The sequence below is a fragment of the Ictalurus furcatus genome, chromosome 2 (genome assembly GCF_023375685.1).
Source record: "Ictalurus furcatus strain D&B chromosome 2, Billie_1.0, whole genome shotgun sequence".
Classification (NCBI taxonomy): Eukaryota; Metazoa; Chordata; class Actinopteri; order Siluriformes; family Ictaluridae; genus Ictalurus; species Ictalurus furcatus.
The window spans coordinates 12,394,214-12,418,059 of NC_071256.1; the positions used below are offsets into that span (position 1 = coordinate 12,394,214).

Here is a 23,846-nt window from a genome sequence, read left to right on the forward strand (position 1 = left end):
CACTGCTGACCACTGTTACCATCATCACCATTAGAATTACCCTACCCTCATCATCATAATACCATCATCACCATTAGAATGACCATCATCCTTATCATCGTCATCATCATCATCATCCTTATCATCATCATCATAATACCATCATTACCATTGGAATTACCACCACTACCGCCACCTTCATCATCGTCATCATCATCACCATCACATGATCATCCTTATCCTTATCATCACAGTGCCATCATCACCATTAGAATTGCCATCATCATCATCATCATCATAATACCATCACCATTAGAATTCTGACCAGTTACCATCATCACCATTAGAATTGCCATCATCATCATCTTCATCATTATCATCCTCCTTATCCTCATCACCATAACACCATCATCATCATTAGAATTACCACCATCATCATCATACCATCATCACTATTAGAATTACCATCATCATCATCACCATACTACCATCATCACCGTTAGAATTACCATCATTATCATCATCATTATAATACTATCATCACCATTAGAATTACCATCATCATAATACCATCATCATCATTAGAATTACCATCATCATCATCATATGATAATCACTATTAGAATTACCATCATCATCATCATCATACTACCGTCATCACCGTTAGAATTACCATCATCGTAACCATAATACCATTGTCACCATTAGAAATACCATCACCACCACAATTGTCATCATCATCATCATCATCATTATCCCATCATCATCATTAGAACTCTAACCACATCACTATCATTATCATAATCTTAATACCATAATCACCATTAGAATTACCATCATCATCATCCTCATCCTCATCATGATAATACCATCATCACCATTAGAATGACCATCATCCGCATCATCCTCATCATCAACATCCTCCTTATCCTCATCATTATAATACCATCATCATCATTATAATGACCATCATCCTCATCATCCTCATCATCAACATCCTCCTTATCCTCATCATCATAAAACCATCATCACCATTAGAATGACCATCATCCTCATCATCCTCATCATCAACATCCTCCTTATCCTCATCATCATAATACCATCATCACCATTAGAATGGCCATCATCTTCATCGTCCTCATCATCAACATCCTCCTTATCCTCATCATCATAATACCATAATTACCACTGGAAATACCACCACTACCGCCACCTTCATCATCATCATCATCATCATCACCACTACATCATCATCCTTATCCTCATAATCATACCATCATCACCAATAGAATTCTGACCCATGCCACCATCATCAATATTATCATAATACCATTATCACTATTAGAATTACCATCATCTTCATCATCATCATCATCATCCTTATCCTCATACTACCATCATCACCATTGGAAAGCAGCAATCGTCATCATCATACCAGCATCACCATTAGAACTCTGACCACATCACCATCCTTCTCATAAACATAATAGCATCATCATTAGAATTACCAGTCTCCATCATCATAATAATACCATCATCACCACTAGAATTACCATCATCACCACCACAATCATCATAATACCATCACCATTAGAACTCTCACCATCCTCCTCATAATCATAATATCAATATCATCTTCATAATAATATCATCATCACCATTAGAACTCTCACCATCCTCCTCATAATCATAATACCATCAGCTTTATCATCATCCAATTATCACCAATCCTCTTTATAATTATTACCTTCCTCAGCCTCATCATTTCTACCTTTAGCATTATCACCAGCATAATCACTACCATGATGATCATCATAATGACCACCATCATCCTTTCATCATCTTCCTCAATCCTCACATCATCACCTTCATTACAACACCATTACCAACATCACTGCTTTTTTCATTACCATTATCCCCACTATCATCACCTTCATGATCATAATCAACATCATCATAAATCATCATGATCATCATAATTTGATTAATTTACAATTCGACAAAAATGGGCCCATCTTTAAAAACTTTCTTGTGTTTAAGCTCTTTTCTTCTGGGTGAACACAAATGACTTTAGCTACAGTATGCAGTCATCTAGTATGTTTCATTAGGCAGGAATAATTTAGAAAAATATATGTAGCATTGCAATACTTCAAGACATTTCATTATACACAACATTGAAACAGACAGCACAATAACAAATTGGCAATACAAAAATATCGCTTTTTAAAAAAAAAAAATGTACATTCAAATGTGATATGTGATAAGGCTGCTTAGAGCCAGAATCCTGCAAGGAGAGAACAGGTGTCTCCTCTGAGCAAATGTTAATAATTCATGAACATGTTCCCAGATTGTTCTCATCTGTCAGGGGAGCGTTAATTATGCAGAATCATGGCTCACCCTGTCGGCAAGGGCTTATAATGAAATACTGCTAAAACGGTGAGATATAGAGACAGCTTCATCTCTTAATGCCCCAGCAATAGCTTTAAATAAACGCCCATTCATTATGATGGATGTGCTTTGATCATTTAAATCAGTCATGTCCAATCATTAATCAGTTTTATTACCTTACTCACTGGGCCTAGCAACCTGGCCTACACTCTTGAGAATAAGCCACACACTACCATGTCGGTACGTACCTATAAGCAGTCACGGCAGTTAATGCTGTAACTGTCCCACTAAGGAGGCTACCTACAGTAAGTAGACATCACTTTGGGAAACATTTGTCTTGTATACAGTATTATAAAGAGTGTTCTAGAAGAAGGCAATTTGTTTCACTAGAACATCCCATGAAGTCCATCCATCCATCCATTTTCCATACACCTTATCCTACACAGGGTCACAGGGGAGCCTGGAACCTATCCCAGGGAACTTTGGGGAACACCATGGACATGGGTGCCAACCCATCGCAGGGCACAATCACACACACATTCACGCACCCATTCACACACTACGGACAATTTGGACAATCAGCCTACAGTGCATGTCCTTGGACTGGGGAAGGAAACCGGAGTACCCAGAGGAAATCCCCGAAGCACAAGGAGAACATGCAAACTCCGCAGTCCGCACATACTCTGGGGCCTTATAAACTTATTACAACCTTTCAAAAATGGAAGAGGTGCCTCCATCTATCATGATTCCCCAAAAGCCTACCATGGGATGTCCCCCTAGTCGTATTAGTGAAGTCAGACATGGATGTCCAGTGAGGAGATCTGGGGTGCAGTCAGCGTTCATGTTCATCCCAAAGGTGTTGAGTGGGGTTGAGGTCAGAGCTCTGTGTAGGCCACTCAAGTTCTTCCACTCCAACCTTGGCAAGCCATGTCTTCATCTTCATGGACCTTGCTTTGTGCATCACAGGGGCATTGTCATGCTGGAACAGGTTTGGTCCTCTTAATTCCACTGAAGGGAAATTGTACTGCTACAGCATACAAAAAACATGCTTCCAAATTTTTGGCAAAAGTTTGGGGACGACCCACATGTGGGGGTGACGGTCAGTTATCCACAAACATTGTTTCTATGTAGTATATGTAGCTGTGATCTTTGTCATTTTTTGTGGTTCTTGTCATTCAGAACCAGGTCTGGGGAAAGAATACTGGATGGCAATGATATGTATTACAAATACCACATCTGACTATCATGATGATGAGAAGTTCTGACAAGTTTCATGCATTTTATTGTGTGTTTTATTATGAATTTATATACTTCATAAATAAAAAAAAAAACAGAATTGCTGACTGGAGCACTGATGAAAAGTCATAATTAAAAGTCAGAAAGAAATCGTTACTGTATTTACACTCCCTGAAAGTGGTGATAAATCAACAGCATAACATTCACTCCACTGAGTGTTCAACCTTTTTCTCCTTAAAGTGGCGGTTCAGCCAAAAGTTTTTACAATTTTATACAATTTTACTTCTTACCGCAAACACAGGTAATCAGCAAAGATGTGTTTGTTGTATAAAGTTTGCTTTTTTATTTTTCTGCTTATAGCTCTCAGTTATGAGTCATTCCATGATCGTCACACACATTTGAGTCAAATGGCCTTGTTAAGTATTATACGCAAAACTTGCTGATGTGGGTTCTAATACTGTATGGCCTTCAGTTATCCATACAAATGGACAAGAAGGCACTGCTGAGGTAAAAACTGTTAAGATAGCCATTTTGGAGCTGAATCACTTTCTTCCTCAGCACATACTGTAGTTTGCTTCCACTCTACTACATTTGAACTGGACATACGATGTTATTCAGATGATTCTGATTTGACAGACAAATCAGACAGTTCTGTTTGATTTAAATATTTCATTTTTATAGTGTTATTCTGCTACTTCATACAGCTCTTATATTTTACTAGGTTGTATTGCTAAGCCAAATTATATGAGAGTCAGTTCCCTTGTTATTAGCTTTGGACCTGTAGAGTTAAACTATGCTTCTTAATTACACACGAATCATGTCTTCGGGTCTGAAACGTAAACTCGGTGAGATCTAGTGCATTATTAACGGTATAGACGTTAGCCTATGCTAGGTGTTTTCTAACTCAAAATTCAATCAATTACAGTGTTCCGTCTACAATCACACCACTAAAACACATGCATGCAGTCTGATAAGCCTAGAGTGCCTAAGAAGAAGAGCTCTCAGAGTTGAAAGATCACATGACTGACATGACTACAGCCACCTCCATTGGGTCTAACCTGAGCTGGCCTAAGGTAAGGCACAATTCCTTTATTGGAGTGGCAATCCAAGGTAGGGTAAAATGATAATCTGCAACCACAGAAAAATACATCATGTGGCTTTCATTGTCTTAGTGCTCCTGACGAAAAAAATCAATTAATGAGCCATTGGCTCCTATAGGAAAAAATAAAAAATTAAGTGCCACATAAGAATGAAGGCCCCATCTGCTCCAAAGGCTACAATTGCTACCAATCATGATCAGTTTGCTTAGCATCACCAAACAAGCATTTTATTTTCTCTAATACTCCATATGCATGGCAGTGTTCAAGCTCAGCTAAAGCAATAAACCGGTTCACTGCTTCACCTACAGAAGTGTGCCTGCAGTATGCAATAAGACTGTCCTTCCCAGAGACGTCTGTGCGACAGTCAGTGATAACAGAGACGTAATGGCTGTCTGAGCATCTGTCAGTGCTTGTTCTTTGATCTCATCTGCAATGCATCCTATAAACTCAGCACATGCTGTGTCGTTGTCATACATCTTGCACACATCCAGTCCATTTTCCTTCATTAGTAATTTCCGAGAGGTAAATTTGGTGAAAGGCAGCTCTTCACATGCAATCATATTGCCGGTGTTGAATTTTATTTTTAGCTCCTTCCATTAAACTCAGTGAAACTGTTTGTTTTTTTTCCAGCGAAACTTTCATTCGCAGTGTCTCATTTCATTTCATCAACACAACAAACGATGTTATAGCCTACTCCTCACAGAACATGCAAGTAAAAAGACAATACATACAAATTGTTTAATCATAACGTGTACATTTATATTGTCGCCAGTGGCGATCTCAGTAAAAATATCACTAGCACATGAATATTTTTGGTCGTGGCCATTTTAGGCACAGTCTGGAGCCTTGTATCTGTGTATGGCGTGAGTAGGAACCTTATTGAACACATTCCTAAATAACATTTGTTTGATGTCAGGCAAGCTGCAAAAAAACCCAAAAACAAAGCTAACACAATATTAGGCTAGACAATTATGCAAGCATTACAAATTCAATATCATTAGATAATGATAACTAACGATGGTAATCTGCTGATTATTAGCTAATCAGTAGCTAATAATGAACTGAATGCAATGTTATGACTCCAAATAACATAAAAATGCTTGACCAGTGTTTGCTCGCCTGCTTGTCTGTTGTGGTCCGTGGGGCCATGGAATAGTTTGCTTCTACTGTGTTAGCTTTCTGCACGACATTACACAACTTGACAATCCTCTCCATTGGACAATCCTGAAATGAACTCACTCACTACCCTTGGCCACCCCGTGGCCACACCCGTGGTCCCGATTGGTTGGATAGTGGTCGTTCTAAGGGCAACTTAATTGTAGCTGTCAGAAAGTGAGGAAAACTTTTTTTACTATCCGGAAGTATAAGCCGTTTCCCAGTCGATGGCACATGACGTCAAACGCACGTAATGCGATGCCACTAGCTTTAGCAGAATACTCAGAGTCAATGAAAATGAATTTCTTCAGTTTACTGTTTATGTCGACATGCCAATTTTATTCCCGACATGACCACAGTCACCATCAGACGGAGGCGTAATCGTCACAGCAGAAAAAAAAAAGTGACAGCGAAAAATGTGTGCAACCTCTAAGGCAGGGGGGGAATTTTATATTAAATGCAGTGATGAAGATTGAAACCTGCAAACTTTGTAAAGCGGAGCTTGTGTAGCATGGAAGCACGACAGTGGTGCACGAGTACAGACTTATGTTTATATCCAAAATGCTCCACTGTGTGCAAAGAGTTGGGGAAATTGGTGTGGTTTTCTGAAAAAAGTTTTGTTCAATTCAAGTTTATTGTCATTTGATATAATAGCAGTGTAAATTCGTCGTCGATTATAACAGGAGCGATCAAAAATATAGCTGCAAGCAGCAATTATCAGGGTTCAAGCCGTTTAGTGCCCTTAAAGATGTTAAAAGATATTACTTATTATTGTGCAATCCTATAAGCACCTAAATCAAAGAAAAACCAAGATAATTTTAAGAAATATTGGCCTTCGTTAAGCTTGTCTAATAGCTGCTGAACATTGCTCGACCACTGGTTTTTCAAGATTCACAATTGTCCTCGTATATGCTGATTGGACCCTCGACAAGGACAATTCTTGCAAGCTTTATATATCAAGTCTATTGGACCAATGGTTCCACATTTACTGCCAATTTCATGTTTTGTTTTGCTATAGCGCCACCAACTGGTCACACTCAGTAATGCTGTTGTTTTTTTGTTTTTTTTTTTTACATCTGTCCTCAAATTTAGCCCATACATATGTACTCCAGGTTTAGTGAAATTATCTCATTCCTTTCAAGAGTTATAGCAATTTAAGTAAAAGTGGCCACACCCACTTCAAACAGTTTGATCTGGCTTTGCGAGGGTAAATCAAAAGTTCAACTTTTTTGATTACTATTGATCTGAGAAGTCCAAAGTATTTCCTGCAATAGTTTTATTTCACTTGAGCAAAAAACCTATGACTAGTTTGCAAAAGTAGGTTTTTAACATTATCAGAAACCATTAACAACAAAAAAAATCATGGTAGCACAACCTAGTGGCTGATTTTTTTACAACTTTGTACAAAAACCTCTTAGACCAAGAGTCAAATAGGTCCACCAAGTTTGTTCCGATCAGCCATTTGCTACCTTGTCTAATAACTACCGAAATTTGATTGGCTGATGGCGGCCATGTTTTTCAACATACGTGGATGTGCTCACACACAGTGATGGCAACTGAGACAAAGACCCCGTATGCAAATTTGATCAATCAGATCAATTTGTCAATCAGATCAACGGTTCCTTAGTTACAGCCAATTTCATGTTTTTTTTCAGTATTATAGCACCACCATGTGGCAAAACTGCACCAACTTTCTGGACCACCATAGAGTGTCCTGAAAGATAAGTGTGCCAAATTTGATGAAGATATCTCATTTCGTTCAAGAGTTATATCCATTTATGTAAAAGTGGCCACGCCTACTTCCTGTGTTTTCGCATACCGTAGCTACTGAAAGTCGAAAGTTCAAACTTTTTTTTATAACTTCAATATGGACTATAGACTCCATAGAATCATTTGGCACTGGTTTGGTCCTGATCGGACAAAATCCTAGGACTAGTTCGCAAAAGTATGTTTTCCAAAAAAATCCAAGAGTCTGTGACAAACAGTTCAAATGTTATGGCCATTTTTTCTAAACATGCTCACTATAGCGCCACCATCTGGCTGATCGGGCCGAAACTTTGCGAAGCTGTAGTACTACCTTCCCTCAAAGTTTCAGCTCTCTAGGCCTTACGGTTTGGTATGAACGATCAGTTTTAGGGCAGAATAATAATAATAATAATAATAATAAATCGTAAAAATACATCCTTACAATTACAATAGGGTTGAGCCCTTCAGGCTCGAACCCCTAATTATTCAACTCCCATTGCAAATTAGGTTTTGTGTCAAAATGTATAGATTTTCAGCTGTTTTCAATGACCAAATCAAACAAAAGCAATTGAAATAGTTCAACACAACAAATGCTTCAAGTGGTTTTCCCAAATTCAACTGAAAATGCAACTTATAATGACTTCTCCAGTCCCCAAATTATTCATCCCCCTGAATAGAATCCCTCACAACAGCACAAATATGCAAAACAGGTGTTGTCTCAAGCACACCTGATGCAACTAATCAAGGACTTCATTAGGGTCCACCCAGTACTGAAGCTCTGTCTGAACTTTTCATGGGTGCACCGTGCAACAAGAAGACATGACGGCCTACGGAGCTGCTGCTTCGGTGGTTCCAAATCCACAAAAGCTTGTGGACAAGAAAGGTGCATTTTGGTACCGTGACAACCCTAGTTGTATGAATGCAGTGCACTGTACACTCTCTATAAATATAATTCGACACCGAATATCTCATGTACAGTCACAGTGTTCATATCCGTCCGATGTGTAAGGATGAACAGGGTTTTTATCCCTGGTGGGTTTTATTGTTCCTGCTTTCAGAGGCCAAAGAAAAGACTTTGATCTTTGAGGCTCTAATCACCACCAGGCTGGTGTGTGTGTGTGTGTGTGTGTGTGTGTGTGTGTGTGTGTGTGTGTGTGTGTGTGTGTGTGTGGGCTGCAGTCCGTAAATAGAGGCTAAAACAATTTCTGTTGTTTTGGCCCATACTCTAGGACTATAGAGAATAAGACGGAGAGACACACAGAGAAAGAGATAGAAGGAGAGACCTTGAATTGCATTGTATTGAATTGAAGCGAGAGGAGAGAAATGGAAATGGAGAAAACATAATGGAGAAAACAGAAAGACAGAGCGAGGGGGAGAAGCTGAAGAAAAGAGAGGAGAGTGAGGACAGAGCGAGAGGGAGAGGAAGTGAGGTTCAGACACAGAAGCCTTTGTCCCTCTTTAATGCCACTTTCTGATCCACTTCCTTCCTGAATGTTGACATCATAACCTTGAGTCAACACACACACAACTTTATTTAGCACACACCCCCATGAATAGTTAATGACCTGGGCGGTCCTTCATCAGTTAGGTTAAAGCAGCCTTTTCGGTTGGAAACTTGACAAGCTAATGAGCTTTTAAAAAATATTCTAAATCAAATCGCTATGAAGAGGGCACTGTATTAATAATTAATTCATAATACCCTATTTAGAAATGTTTTATACAAGAATAATACGTATTTACAGTGCTTTGTGAAAGTTTTCTGTTTTGGAATCCTGTTTAGTTGCAGTACAACCTGGAATTATTTGGATTTTGTATAATGAACCTTACAAAATAGTCCAAATTGTTGACGTGGAATGAAAAAAAATATACCTTGTTTATAAAATATAGAAAAAAACCCCTGAAAAGTTGTATTTATTCACCCCCTTTGCTATGAAACCGCTAAATAAGAGCTGGTCCAACCAATTAACTTCAGAAGTCACATAATTAGTTGATTAAGTTCCACCTGTGTGCAATCAAAGTGTCATCATGCGCTGTCACATGATGTCAGTATAAATATACCTGTTCGAAAAAGCCCCTGAGTCTGTAAGACCACTAATCAAGCAACATGAAGTCCAAGGAGCTCTCCAAACAGGTCAGGCTCTCCCAAACTTTGAACATCCCACAGAGCACCATTAAATCCATTATAACAAAATGGAAAAGCTGTGGCACCACTACAAACCTGACAAGAGAAGGCCACCCACCAAAATTCACAGACCAGGCAAGGAGGGCATTAATCAGAGATTCACCTAAGATAACACTAAAGGAACTGCAAAGATCCTTAGCAGAGATGGGAGTGTCTGTCCATAGGACCACTTTAAACCATACACTCCACACAGTGGGGCTTTATGGACGTGTGGCCAAAAAAAAAAGCCATTGCTTAAAGAAAAAAAACAAAAACATGTTTGGAGTTCACCAAACAGCATGTGGCAGACTCCCCAAACACATGGAAGAACGTTCTCTGGTCAAATGAGACTAAAATTTAACTTTAGGGCCATTGTGGGGAAATGGTAGGCATGGCACAAACACAATACTTCCCATTACCCCAAGATCACCTTTCCTACAGTGAAGCATGGTGGTGGCAGCATCATGCTGTGGGGATGCTTTTCATCGGCAGGGACTGGGAAACTGCTCAATATTTGAGGGAAGATGGATGGCACCAAATATAAGGCGATTCTTGAGGAAAACCTGTTTCAGTCTGCCAGGCCAGAGATTTAAGACTGGGATGGAGTTTCACTTTCCAGCAGGACAGTGACCCTAAACAAACACTCGAGTAGCTTACAGGGAAACATTTAAATGTCTTGGAATGGCCTAGTCAAAGCCCAGACCTCAATCCTATTGAGAATCCGTGGCATGTCTTGAAGATTGCTGTACACCAACACAACCCATCTAACTTGAAGGAGCTAGAGTAGTTTTGCCTTGAAGTACGGGTGAAAATCCCAGTGTCTAGATGTGCTAAGCTAATAAAAACATACCCTATGTCTACAGTAACTCCGTGCTGTTACGGCTCAAGCTGTATGAAACAAGAACATCCGCAATGCCAGCAAAAAGAGAGAGACGAAATTCCAAAGCAAATCAGCTCGTGTGTAGGCTCACTATTACACGATTAGCATTGGAACAAACAAAACAGGCAATCCCAAACACAAAGCACAGAAGAAACACACACCAGGATTGATGAGACACGCTTGACTCATGGTTAGCACCCACAGCATCACAACCAGCAAGATGAAGCTCAGGCCTGTCAAGCTTTGCCACCATCAGAGACATGGACTCAAATCAGCTTGATAGTCCACTTAACTACAATCCAGTACTCTCAAACATAGCTAAATGTAGAGATGTGACTTTGTTCCACACCTGCAGTTTGACTAAAGTTTGACTCTACTCACGCAGTTATTTGTTTGTTTTTGTTGGGTCCTGCAGGATCACAATCCTGACACGCACAGTCCTATGATACCTCTAGCTAGATGTAGGCATTTAGTTAGATGGAAACATGTCGATAATCACCTACGCTAGCTACTTAACTTCAAACTTGCTCGATTCAGTTTCTCAAATGACCATGACCATCATTTTTACAAATCTGACTCATGATACAGAGGTGACGTTCAGGGCCAATTTTCCACAAAAAAAAAAAACAAAACAAAAAAACAACATTATTGCAGCACAAAGATCATTATGAAATAGGAGAGTGAGCATCACATTGAATACTCTCTCTCTCATATAAAATGATTTTGTTTTACTATACAGTGCATTTGGGAATTTAAGCTCCAGTCTTTTTGACTGAGAGGGGGAAAAAAATCTCAAGGTCTCATTTTAATCATATGTTTCAATTTGAGTCACAAAGAAATAAAGAAATGACGTAAGTGTGGCGCGGTGGTTACCACCTCCGGGGAAGGGGGTTGGATTCCCGCCTCCGCCCTATGTGCGTGGAGTTTGCATGTTCTCCCCGTGCTTTGGGGGTTTTTCCTCCTGGTACTCCGGTTTCCTATTCCCGTGCCAGAGTCATGCATTGTAGGCTGATTGGCATGTCCACATTATCCGTTGTGTGTGAATGGGTGTGTGTGCGATTGTGACCTGCGATGGGTTCGCACCCCGTCCAGGGTGTCACCCACCTCACGCCCTGAGTTCCCTGGGATAGGCTCCAGGCTCCCTCATAACCCTGTTTAGGATAAGCGGTATGGAAAATGGATGGATGGATCAGGATAGGTAGTTAGAAGCAGATAGTATTGTTATGTAATCTTCTCATATTACTATTGTAAAAGTGGTACTTTAGTATTCATCGATTGGCCCTCGTGCTGTATTCCGTGCCATTCCCGGGCCTCCCTCTAAAATGTGCCAGTGCTAAAATGAAGAGATGATAGATTGGGGGTTATAAACAGAAAGGTTGCAGACAATCAGATAGAAGACAGCAGAAATAGTGCAGGAACAGAAGAAACAGAACCGAGGCGCTGAGAGAGAGAGAGAGAGAGAGAGAGAGAGATCTCACTCAGGCATCAATAAATATTCTCAGGACACACACACACACACACACACACATACACACACACACTAACAAGCCCCAAAATATTTGGCAGCCTGACAAAACCCTCAGTGATGTTTACAAAACAGCTACACGGATCCCTAAAAGGCCTTGTCTGTCATACACTTACCCATCTGTGTCCTGGAAGTTAACGTTCACCTTCTTGGCAGAACCGAGCAACTCTGGCAAAAAAAAAAAAAAAAAAAAGAAAAAAAAAGAGAAAAGTGATTAGACATCATCCTAAACTGACAAACTTGCACATTTAATCTGGCGCTGCTGTTATATTGAAGCAGCCCTGGATGTTAGAACTGAATTTAGGACACAACCTTTCAGACATTCAGATGTATGAATGCATTAAATCTTTTTTTTTTAATTCTAAGGATTGCAAAATGTTAAATATATGATTAGCTGCTACAGTCACGCTACTTGCTTTTTATGTTAGTTAATAGTTATCAAAATGAGATAACGACAAATAAAAATAATTATTTATGCTAATAAAAAAAACAACAGGCCTAATGGCTACTAGTTTGCTGGGTAATATGATGTCAGCATTATCTAGCCAGCTAGCTTTATATGTGCCACGTAATTAACGTAATGGAGGTGAGGATGGATGCAAGTACAGATAAGAGCTTTTAATAAAGAGAGCCTGGCAGACAAATCCAAATCATGAGACAATAGCGTGGTCAAAAACAGGCAATGGGTCAGGCGATCTGTAAACAGGCATAACCGAGGAAAGGCAAGAATCGAGAACAAGAAAGAAGATCAAGGAACATGAAACAAAACGAGGAACAGAGTATAAACTCTTGGTATGGTGATAACACTCAGTGCTTCGCAAAGTCATTGTGTTCAAACAGTCTCTTTATACTGTGGTTGTGAGTGCTGTGAATTTATATTACAACGAATGTGAGTGTTCTGGGAATTGCAGTCCATGGCGGCCATGTTTGTAGGCCGCAATGCAGGCTGGGAAATGTAGTCACTGGTTTGCGGTGATCTGACAATATGTTTCCATTTACTTAGCTACTGTTATTCAGACAGTTAGTTCTGTACAGAATAAAATGATATAACAACAGCACACTGAAGTGTTTTATTCCTCTTATACCTCTTATGCCAACAAGTTTTTAATTGAAAGAAGATCGACATACATTTTATTCCTTCATAGTTACGGTTAATGTTGTGGAACGTCCGTGAAATTGGTTATGCTGCGTTCGAGGCGAGGTTACAGGAGTACAGCTAAAAGATCTCATTTATCAAACAAACATCACGTGCAAAACAAACAAACAAACAAAAAAAAGCGCAAAAACCTCCGCTAGTTGCATCGCAAATTTCAGTCCAAAATGTCTGAAGTTCACTGTAGTAGAATAGAACTAATAGCTACTCAGGACTGTAACTGTAAAAGTCTGCTTACAGTACTGTAGCTGACAGAGCTACACTTAGATCACCGAATGTTCTGAGGTGAGAAGTTACAATATTACAACTTGCAAATGACAAAAAACTCACAAGGCACTATGAACGCAGCATAAGTTCCTGATATCACTTATGTTACAGCAGCTATAAACAATTGTTTCTACTCCAGCCTCTATTTATGTATCTTTGGAAGGTAATAAATCAAAAAGGGCTACTTGTCATGTAACCGAGAAGCATTAGCGCTCTCTGTCTGGAAGTCTTTCTCGTGTCTGGAAACCTTCCAATAATATTAAACGCCAATTATACATACAGAAAACATGTCAACAATTACACACAAATCCACCATACAAGTCACTGTGTACGTTAACAATATAGAAATAATAACGCATTTGTGCATGAATGCAAGGGCATTAATACTGCACACACACACACACACACACACACACACATACATACATATATATATGTGTGTGTGTGTGTATATATATATATATATATATATATATATATATATATATATATATATATATATACACGTTATCTCTGTAGAATAAGCTTTGCTCAGTTTTAATCCAAGCTGAGAAGTAAGTGTAAGTAATCAAATCTCATCAAATCAAATCTAAACATAGTTATTTTCTAAAACCCAGTGCCGCATTTGCTAATATCAACAAGCAGTGATTAAAAGTTAGGCGGTACCGTGAGCAACACTGAGTATTCTGCACACGAAATGCTACAGGCAAAGACAGGAAGGAACAGGAAGAACTGCCTCCCTGTCCCTCAGGGCTCAAAACACAGAGTCACCAGAATCAAACAGAAGGCCACCTATCTGTTCCTCACTGCGAGAGGATGTGGGAGAGGAAACACCACTGGCCTCTATTGTCAGTAAGGTTAGAATGATATAATAAATTTCAGGATATAATAACAATCTGACCCGATACCACCGTTTCAGTGAAGCATCTGATTAGTCTCATTTTAAAACAGGACGACATTAAGTACTGTTTGCACTACAGTGTTCGTGAATTCTCAAGTCTGATTGGTCAGAAGGTGTTGATTCGTTTTCTATAACAGCTGTTTCAGCCGCAAAGTTTATATTAATGTGTGTGTGTTCAAATACATTATCATTTCTATAGTAACAGCTTATTCACAGGGATTTGTATGGCTGACTATTAATTAACAAAAAACGGATTGCTATTTAACATATAGACATATAATAACTGATATGGTAAAGATTTTTGGAAGCTTTCCAGAAGGAGTCTCCAGTATCAGTGCTTTCCAAAAATCAGGTTTCCACCTGCATAGTTTTTGGTCTTATTGTCTATCCATTTTTGCACTGCTTATCCTGCACAGAGTCATGGGGAGTCTGGAGCCTATCCCAGGGAACTCGGTGCACAAGACGATCGACACCATGAACGGGGTCCCAACTCGTCACAGGGCACAATTGCATACACATTCACACACATTCACACACTACAGACAATTTGGAAATGCCAATCAGCCTACAATGCATGTCTTTGGACAGGTGGAGAATACCAGAGTACCCAGAGGAAACTCCACGCACACAGGGCAGAGGCGGGATTTGAAGCAACAGTGCCAACCACTACGCCACCATGCCACCCGGTCTTATTGTTTTTGCCCTATATTTGTTTACAGCTGCTACAGCTCAAGTGTTAATAGGAAATAACTTGTTTTTCGCAGACATTAAAGGTAATTATAAACTGATAAGAAATGTGTGGGGTTGTGTCTTAATATGCTAATGAGTATGCTTGATTGACAGCTCTCTGTCCAAGACTCCCAGTCTGCTGTCACTCAAGCAGAACCAAACACAACCGAACTACAGTACAGGCGAGAATAAGGATTGTTAAATGGTCAATGGTCTGCACTTATATAGCACTTTTTTAACCTTAGTGGTTCTACAAAGCACTTTACACTGTGTCTCATTCACCCATTCACTCACACACCAATGGTAGCAGAGCTGCCATGCAAGGCGCTAGCTTGCCATCGGGAGCAACTTGGCATTCAGTGTCTTGCCCAAGGACACTTCGAAACCACCAACCCTACAATTAGTGGACAACCTGCTCTACCACCTGAGCCACAGCTGCCCAACCTATACATACCGTTCGTCTCAACAACATCACATGCAGCTCTTTTGCTAATTGGCAAGATGTCAGCACACCATTGTTTTTTTTTTATCTGCTCCCTCCAGGTAGCCTTGAACATAATGTCACGCATGATCTTAGGGAGGTCTAATCTCCACATTCTCGCCTTGGGATAAGTATATTCAGCTGTACACAAAACATTTCTCCTGTGATGAATTGGTGTAACCTACTTTTTGGGGGCATACGTTTATTTGGGTAAGACACGCGTGACTGCAGTGAGAGTCAGCAACTGAATAAAGCCCACCTAAAACAAAGTGTCAAATGCTAAAAAAACTTTACAAATCATAACAATACCAGAATACTAATGAAAATTCGAAAGGTCAGAGCAGATGCATTCCAACTGTTTGAGCAGGAGATCTCGGCAGTGTGAATGCAGGTAGTGTGAACGTAATGTTTACGAGGGACATTAAACAAGAGATTTTGCAATCACTGTATCAAAGAGTGGTACGATGCCCAAGGACTCATCCACTAAGGGATTAATACATCACTTGACAACACAGCATCTGGCTCAATCTGCAAAATACAGCAAAACTATGGAAGCATAAAGGAAAGTCCCTATTATCCTCTAGAGCCAGATGAAAAGATTACCAGAAAAAAAAAACCCACAAACAGCAGTACTAAAGTGCAAAATATAATTAAACAAATTGAAATCGACGCCAATGGTGTTGACACAAAAGCCTCCACCACCACCAAGTCTAGTCCTTCTTGTTACTAATTTGTTTGCCAGAAATATCTTTAAAACATGAAGGAAGATATTGAAGAAGAACTATTTCCAACATCTGACCTTGCTGTGACCTTGGCCCTGTTTGGATTGATTCCAAAATCTAATCAGTTCATCTGCTGGTTCGAACGATAATTCCTTATAAATCCTATAAACATTCAGCCGGTCGTTCTTGAGATATCACGCTAAAGAGAAGCTGGGACGGATGGACAGGCGGACAACCTGAAAAGACGAGAGGCATAGAAATTATGGAGGCAGGGAATTCTTTGCCTTTGTCTGACCAGCTGCTCTCTGTTATCAAGGATGTTGCATGTTTTAGAGTAATAGAGCATACAGAGCCTCATTATAGAGATAGTGCTTGAATCCCAGTCTAGCCTGCTTCTACAGCAAAGTCTGACCAATCACACTTGCTCCTCTAGTTTGTTTTTTTTTTTGCTTGTACCTGCCCACGATTTTGTTAATGAATGTAGCTGGTTCTATTTCCTAAATATATAAAAAATAGTTAATAGTTAAACCATAACAACCCTAGCCGGCATTTAGCGTTTACTGAAGATGAATGAATGAATGTGCAACTCGCTGTGTCCAATACACTGCAGTGTTAAGTCTCACAAACTATATATCTGACCACTCATCCCATGACTTTTGTTGGGACCTGCGAGATCCCAGACATATTGCACACATCTACCTCATTACACAGTCCCTAGCAGACATTATTATTAACTATACACCGTATATGTATATGGTTTGTGGACACCTGACCATTACACCCATACAGTATGTGCTTGCTGAACATTCGATTTCAGATTTAGTCTTCCTTTACTGTTATTATAACCTCCACTCTTCTGGGAAGGCTTTCCACTAGATTTTAGAATGTGACTGTGGGGATTTGGGTTTATTCATCCACAAGAGCATTAGTGAAGTCAGGCACTGATGTTGGGTGAGGAGGCCTGGGGCTCAGTTGGCATTCGAATTCATCCCAAAAGGTGTTCAGTGGGGCCAATCGAGTTCTTCCATTCCAACCTTGGCACACCATGTCTTCATGGATCTTGCTTTATGCACAGGGGCACTGTCATGCTGGAACATGTTTTGGGCCTCTTATTTGCAGTGAAGGAATCTTATAATGTTAAAGCATACAAAGACATTCTATACAATTGTGTGCTTCCAACTTTGTGGCCGACGTTTGAGGAAGGCCCACATATGGGTGTGATGGTCAGGTGTCCACATACTTTTGGCCAAACAGAGAACATCTGTATATCTAACAGAGACACCCATTGTAACTCACATTAAAAAAAAAAAAAAAAAGAGCAAAGGAAAGAAAATCGAAAAAACTTTTTTCGGCCCAGTGTGTCCTGAATTCCCATTTCAACCGGGATTTTTCATTTCAATGCATCACTAATTTACAGTGATCAAAAAATGACCTTGTGCTTCCCAATTAGCATGCAAGCTGCATACATATAAGATTTTTCATCCTATTTCTAGAAATCTGTACTAATTTCAAGCTTCAAATTTTCCTATTCTATTGGCAGATAAGTTTGCTTCTCTCTAGAAATAAATGCTTAAAATTAGGCTATTTCGAGCTTCAGATGAATAAGAAATGTCTAGAAATATGTTTAATAATCGTATATTTGGTTTATCGTAATATTGTCAGAGGAAATATTATATAAATTTGACTATATTCAAGATATTTTCACTTGATCCGATGCCTCTTTTGTGATACGTAAGCTACGCTTTCTAGGTTAACGCTGAATCGCTAGTTCGCTATCATGCTAGTTTGGTCTGGCTTGCGAGTTAGATTTTGCTTACCTGATCACTCAGGCTCCTAGCGACTATTCAAGAGAGAGTGCACGCAGTAGCTTCAATCAAATTATATGGACACGACAAAATATATCAGCCTTGTGAATAGTGAGCGTGCACGCTAGGGGGTAGAATCACCCCATCCTAAATAGAGTTTTTAAAAAAAATCATCTTTCTCTGCCGATATTCACTCATTTCTTCACTCAATTCATCTTCAGTAACTGCTTTATCCTGGTCAGAGTCCTGGTGGATTTGGAGCACATCCCAGAACCCTGATTTACTGTATACTTCTGCGTTAATGTGTATTATCCCATGACCAAAGGCACAATGATGTGGCGATGTGCTAGCTCACAGTCCTCATACAAGCTAACTACAAGTTGTCCGTTTCTTCAGTGCTATGCGTCGGGTTAAAGCTGATTGGTTGGCTGTGAGGGGCATCGTCACTCATTCAGCATCGTCATTCAGCAATTGATAGAACTTTGGATTTTATACCCCAGTCAATTGTTTAAAGTGCTTCAGTGCAAAAGCCGCTCATACTGCTGAATATAGACGAGTAAAAACAGTTCAGAAATGCTTCTGAAGCGCCTCCTGGCGGACATGCTCACATTACATGTCCGCAAATATGAGTACTTCATCCTGTGCGAGCGACAGCACGCGATGTCCTGCCATGCACACAGATACATAAATCAGCCTTTACGCACACAGAAAAGAATGACGTTGCGTCTAAAACATTTACACCAGCCCTGTCTGTCTGTGCATCTGAATGTCTGAAAGTATCTCAGAAGAGTTATGAATGTCCCAATGTGACCTCGTCCGGTGTGTGTAAAGTGCACACATCTCAATCTGTTAACCCTTATGCATGTGTGTGTGTGTGTCTGTGTGTGTGTGTGTGTGTGAACTGCAGGTGGTTAATGAACAGTGTGTCTGGATCACTGCACCAAAAACTATTAACACTTGGCTGTGAGGAGAGTCCAGACTGATTTCCCAGAATGCACCACAATACACACACCACAACCACGTCTGTGATGTTCTCCACATAGGGCTTGTCTTGTATCTTGTATCTTCATAAAAGGAGTGGAACACCGAACAGCTGAACAACATCTCCAAATATATCTCCCGATCTGCCAACCCCGAAGAGGAATACCGTGGAGTCCCACCGTGGGGGCGGTGATGGACAACGGATGACGAAGTAGTCCAAACACAGTGAACAATAATAAACATTTTCCATGTAAATCCTTTAACAGATGACTTGTCTAGTGTAACAGAGATTAAACGTGAAATGCTTTCACGTGGAAAACAAGCAGCTTTTTTAATCACTGTCTAATTATCATTATTTGTAGACAGATTTGGCACTTTTAATCTTCCGGCTTTTTTCTGCCTGCTGTTTTTGACCATTTTTGGCTAAATGTTTTCAGTGGCATTCCTAATAAATATAGTTAAGTGATCTTAAATATATACTCGACTAATGTTACCTAGGTCAAACACGCACTGATTGATTTCATTCCTTGATTCCTGATTGATTTTTATAAACATTCTGCATTTACGTCGACAGAAAACAAAGGGGACCACATCATTCAAGCAGGACAGTCAAGTGAAGACAGGCGATGGTAGCTCAGTGGTTAAGATACTGGCCTTCTGATCAGAAGATCCTGAATTCCAATCCCAGCACTGACAAGCTGCCACTGTTGGGCCTTTCAGCAAGCCCCTTAACCCTCGATTGCTCAGTTGTATGAAACGAGATGAAGGTACGTCGCTTTGGATAAGGGCGTCTGCCAAATTATGAAGAAAAAGCATTTATTTTGTCTCATCCCAGCTTGTTAGAAAGCTGGGGTCAGAGCTGAAGCAGAAAGGGTTAAGGGCCTTGCTCAAGGGCCCAACAGTGGCAGCTTGGCAGTGCTGGGTCTTGAACCCTGACCTTCTGATGAGTAACCCAGAGCCTTAACCAGTGAGCCACCACTGCATAAATGTAAATGTAAATGTAAATGTAATGTGAGCGAATAAGCCAAAACATAAGGCTACGCTTGTGACATGGGGGTGGGGGGATTCACATATCCAGATTCATATGTCGATTCTACTGTTTTTTGGGAGCAAAAAAAGAAGAACTTTGCCTTTTTTGTTTGCGGTTTGGGGGGGTGGGTTCCCAATTTTTTTTCTCTCCAATTTGATAACCTTGGATTTCCCACTCAGCAGCCAGCCCTTCCCTAACATATGAACACCAACAGGGAAGTCTTCCTCCAAAATATATGAAGCCACTCAACCGCATGTTTTCGAACTGCTGCTCATGCTTTGTCACACTCAGAAGAAATCGCTCTTCCACATACATGGGCTCACAGATGCTCACAATTTTGCTAGTGTCAATGTGATTGACAGGGGAGAAAGAGTATGTCATCTCTCCCATCTAGAGAGCACGGAGTTATGCTCCCTTCGTTCCTGACGATGGATGGAGTTGGCATGGTCAGGATTTGAACCCCAGATGATAGGGCAAACTCTTTTCTGTTACACCAATCGTTTTGTTAAAACGTTAAAATGCAGCGTTCCTACGCAAGGTTGGCAGGTCTGTATTTCCATCTGTCTCTTTATCTTTCCTCTTTTCCCCTCATCTTTTTCCCATGCTTCACTTCCTTCTCTTCTTCACATTTCTTTAACATTTTCTCTATATATTGTTCTTGTCCTCCATTTTCTCTCCATATAACATCTAGTCCACTGTTCCTTTCCTTTTCCTCCTTCTCTCCATCTCCACAATCCTCTCAGTTCTCTTTTCAATTTGTTGTTCTTAAACTCTTCTTCGCTTTGTTCTCAATCCCCTCATGCCCTTTCTGGATCCCATCTACAAAACATCAGAACTCGGGCTACTGGGAAATTCTGATACGTTGATTTCCATGCTCCACTCACGTCTGAGCTTCACATCTACTGGATCTGCAGTCTACTGTACGCTATACCACTAATGGTAGCTTAGAAATCATACAGCTGTCTGCATAATTCCAGATTGTTAACTCTTCTTAGTGTTGATTAGAGGCATCATAAGTGAAGTGTAATTAGCCTAAACTTACCTTTCTTCTCTTCTTTTTGATTGCGCTCAGTCTGCCTGAGCTGTTGCCTTTGACAGTGTTTCCATGGGGTAGGGGTATAATCATGAAGTTGAACGTACAGTATGTAAATATTTTTGCACAATGAGTATGGTGTGGGAGGTTAACTATTATACACCAGCTTGAAAGGGTTGCACAAATGAGATAAACCCAAAAAAACATAGCACCATTGGAGATATAACTGGAAACATGTGTTGTGGAGAGAAACAAAAAAAAAAAAAAAAGCTTTTTGGTCATCCAGACCGTATGTTTAGTAAAACAATATCTGTTTGTTTGGCAAAAGATTTGGGGACTGCATACAGGGAAAAAGCACCTGATACCCATTTTAAAATATGGCAGTGGATGCTATGATGCTTTGGGCTGCTTTGGGGGTATTTTGTGGCTAGTGGGTCAGGAGCTCTTGTAACATCACTCATGTGATGTGCGCTTCCAAGAGAGGAAGCTGGTGAAGACGTCACAAAATACATTGCAGTTTTAAATGGAATTGGTCAAACGTTTGTGGATGCCTGACCATGACCCCCATATGTGGGCCTTCACCAAAGTTTTGCCACAAAGAGGCACATGATTGTTTAGAATGCCTAAAATGCTGTAGCATTACAATGTCAGTTCACTAGAATTAAGGGGCCCAAACTTGTTCCAGCATGACAATGTCCCTGTGTATAAAGCAAGCTTCATGAAAACATGGTTTGCCAAGGGTGAAGTGGAAGATCTTGAATGGCCTGCACAAAACCCTGAGCTGAACCCCATTGAACACCAATTGCATTCCAGCCCTCCTTGACCAACATCGGTGCCTGACTTTACTAATGTTTTTGTGGCTCAATGAGCACATATCCCCAGAGCAGCATTCAATAATCTTGTGGAAAGACTTCCCAGAAAAGTGGAGACTGTTATAGCAGGAAAAAGGAGGAGGGGTGGCAATTCCATATTAATGTTATGCTTTTGAAATAGGATATTCCAAGCCCATTTGGGTATCTTGGTCAGGTGAGCACATACTTTTGGCCATATAGAATATCTGAGAGATATGTGTCCACATCTCTCACTGAGGCATTTAAACTGAGTAATGCAAAACCTTCCACAAACATTGTTAATTCTGAAGTATTAGGCTATTTCAGGGGGAAACAGTGGCTTAGTGGTTAGCACGTTTGCTTCACACCCCCTGGGGTTTGGGGCTCGAATCCGCCCTGTGTTCTTCACCTGCTTTGTGGGTTTCCTCTGGGTACTCCTCCTCTGGGTTTCCTCCCCCAGTCCAAAGACATGCACAGTAGGCTGATTTTTTTCAAATTGTCCATAGTGTGTGAATGGGTGTGTGAATGTGTGCGCAACAGTGCAGTGATTGGTTGGCACCCCACTCAGGGTGTCCCATGCCTTGTGACCCGATTTCCCTGGGATAGGTTCCAGGCTCCCCCGCAACCCTGTGTAGGATAAGCGGTATGGAAAATGGATGGATGGATGGATGGAACCAAATTTGGTTTGTCCCACCAAAAATTAAGGAGCACCACAGCTACAATTTATATACTTAAAAACAACACCACCACTGGCGCTTAAAATATGTGGATTCAATGGTGAATGCCGTTTTACCTGCAACCTCTATCCCACAGGCTTTACAGTGAATGTAGTGATTTGAGCCATTTTCATAGCGGAGCCACTCAAAGTCTTTCAGCCACATTCTCCGAAAACTGTAAGTCTTCTTTTCCGCTGGTGGATCCACATTCACCACATGATCGCCATCACACTCTCCAGTAGTTACATTATCTGTAACTTTAGGTGGCTTACAAAAGAAATCTGTGTTCTTTTCATCTTCTCTCTTCAGCTATTTACATTTTGCGTGCTAGTTAGCTCCCTGTCACGTGACAACGGAGCGCAGTGAAAGGGAGTGATTGATGGCTAAAATGAACCAATCTAAAATCTGCATTAAAGCTAAGAATGTAAAGATGAAGTTTAATTGGTTATGTAACGCTGGATAGAATGGTGGACCGGTCACTGTATCAGCTCACAGCAGGCACATATTGTGGAGTAATTAGCAAACGTTTTGTAGAGAAATGAAAACAGGACACAGAACAACAATTATTTATACTTGCACAAATGCTCCCAAATATATTTTAAGGTCGCACAGATTACATTTCGGGAGCATATGCGACCAAAATGGTCGCAAATTTGAGCCTTGACTTGGAGCTTAACAACAAGATCATGACCTCGTAAATACATCCAGATCATTGTAGAAATGGCTGACACAAAATTACTGCGTTGCAATGACCATCTCTGTCTTTCCCTGTGGGCTGAAATACAAAGGACAGTCCACATGTGCACACTTGAAATGTTTGCAATGTTCTGCATTGAGGAATGACCCAAGATTCCTTTACTAGTGTCTCCAGCCTTGTTAGACATTACTAGAAGATGCTATGTGCTGTTTTTCTCTCCACCGGAGGCTTCACCAAATATTAATTGTGTGGGTGCTGGCAACTTTGAAACCAGTGTACCGAGGGGAAAACACTGCATTAAGATAAAAACCATATATTTTTATAATCATTG

At 40.3% G+C, this 23,846-nt stretch overlaps 1 protein-coding gene across 6 annotated transcripts in view; it reads right to left on the minus strand.

The window, feature by feature from the left end:
• Positions 1-23,846, minus strand: part of caskin1 (CASK interacting protein 1) — a 152,822-nt gene that overhangs the window by 62,621 nt on the left and 66,355 nt on the right. For 5 of the 6 annotated variants that reach the window (XM_053648419.1, XM_053648402.1, XM_053648393.1 and 2 more), the window contains exon 2: positions 12,287-12,338. The exons of the other annotated variant lie outside the window; for it this stretch is intronic. In XM_053648419.1, the coding sequence (XP_053504394.1) occupies positions 12,287-12,338 (52 nt within the window). The remainder of the gene's footprint in view (positions 1-12,286; positions 12,339-23,846) is intronic. 6 annotated transcript variants of the gene reach the window in all.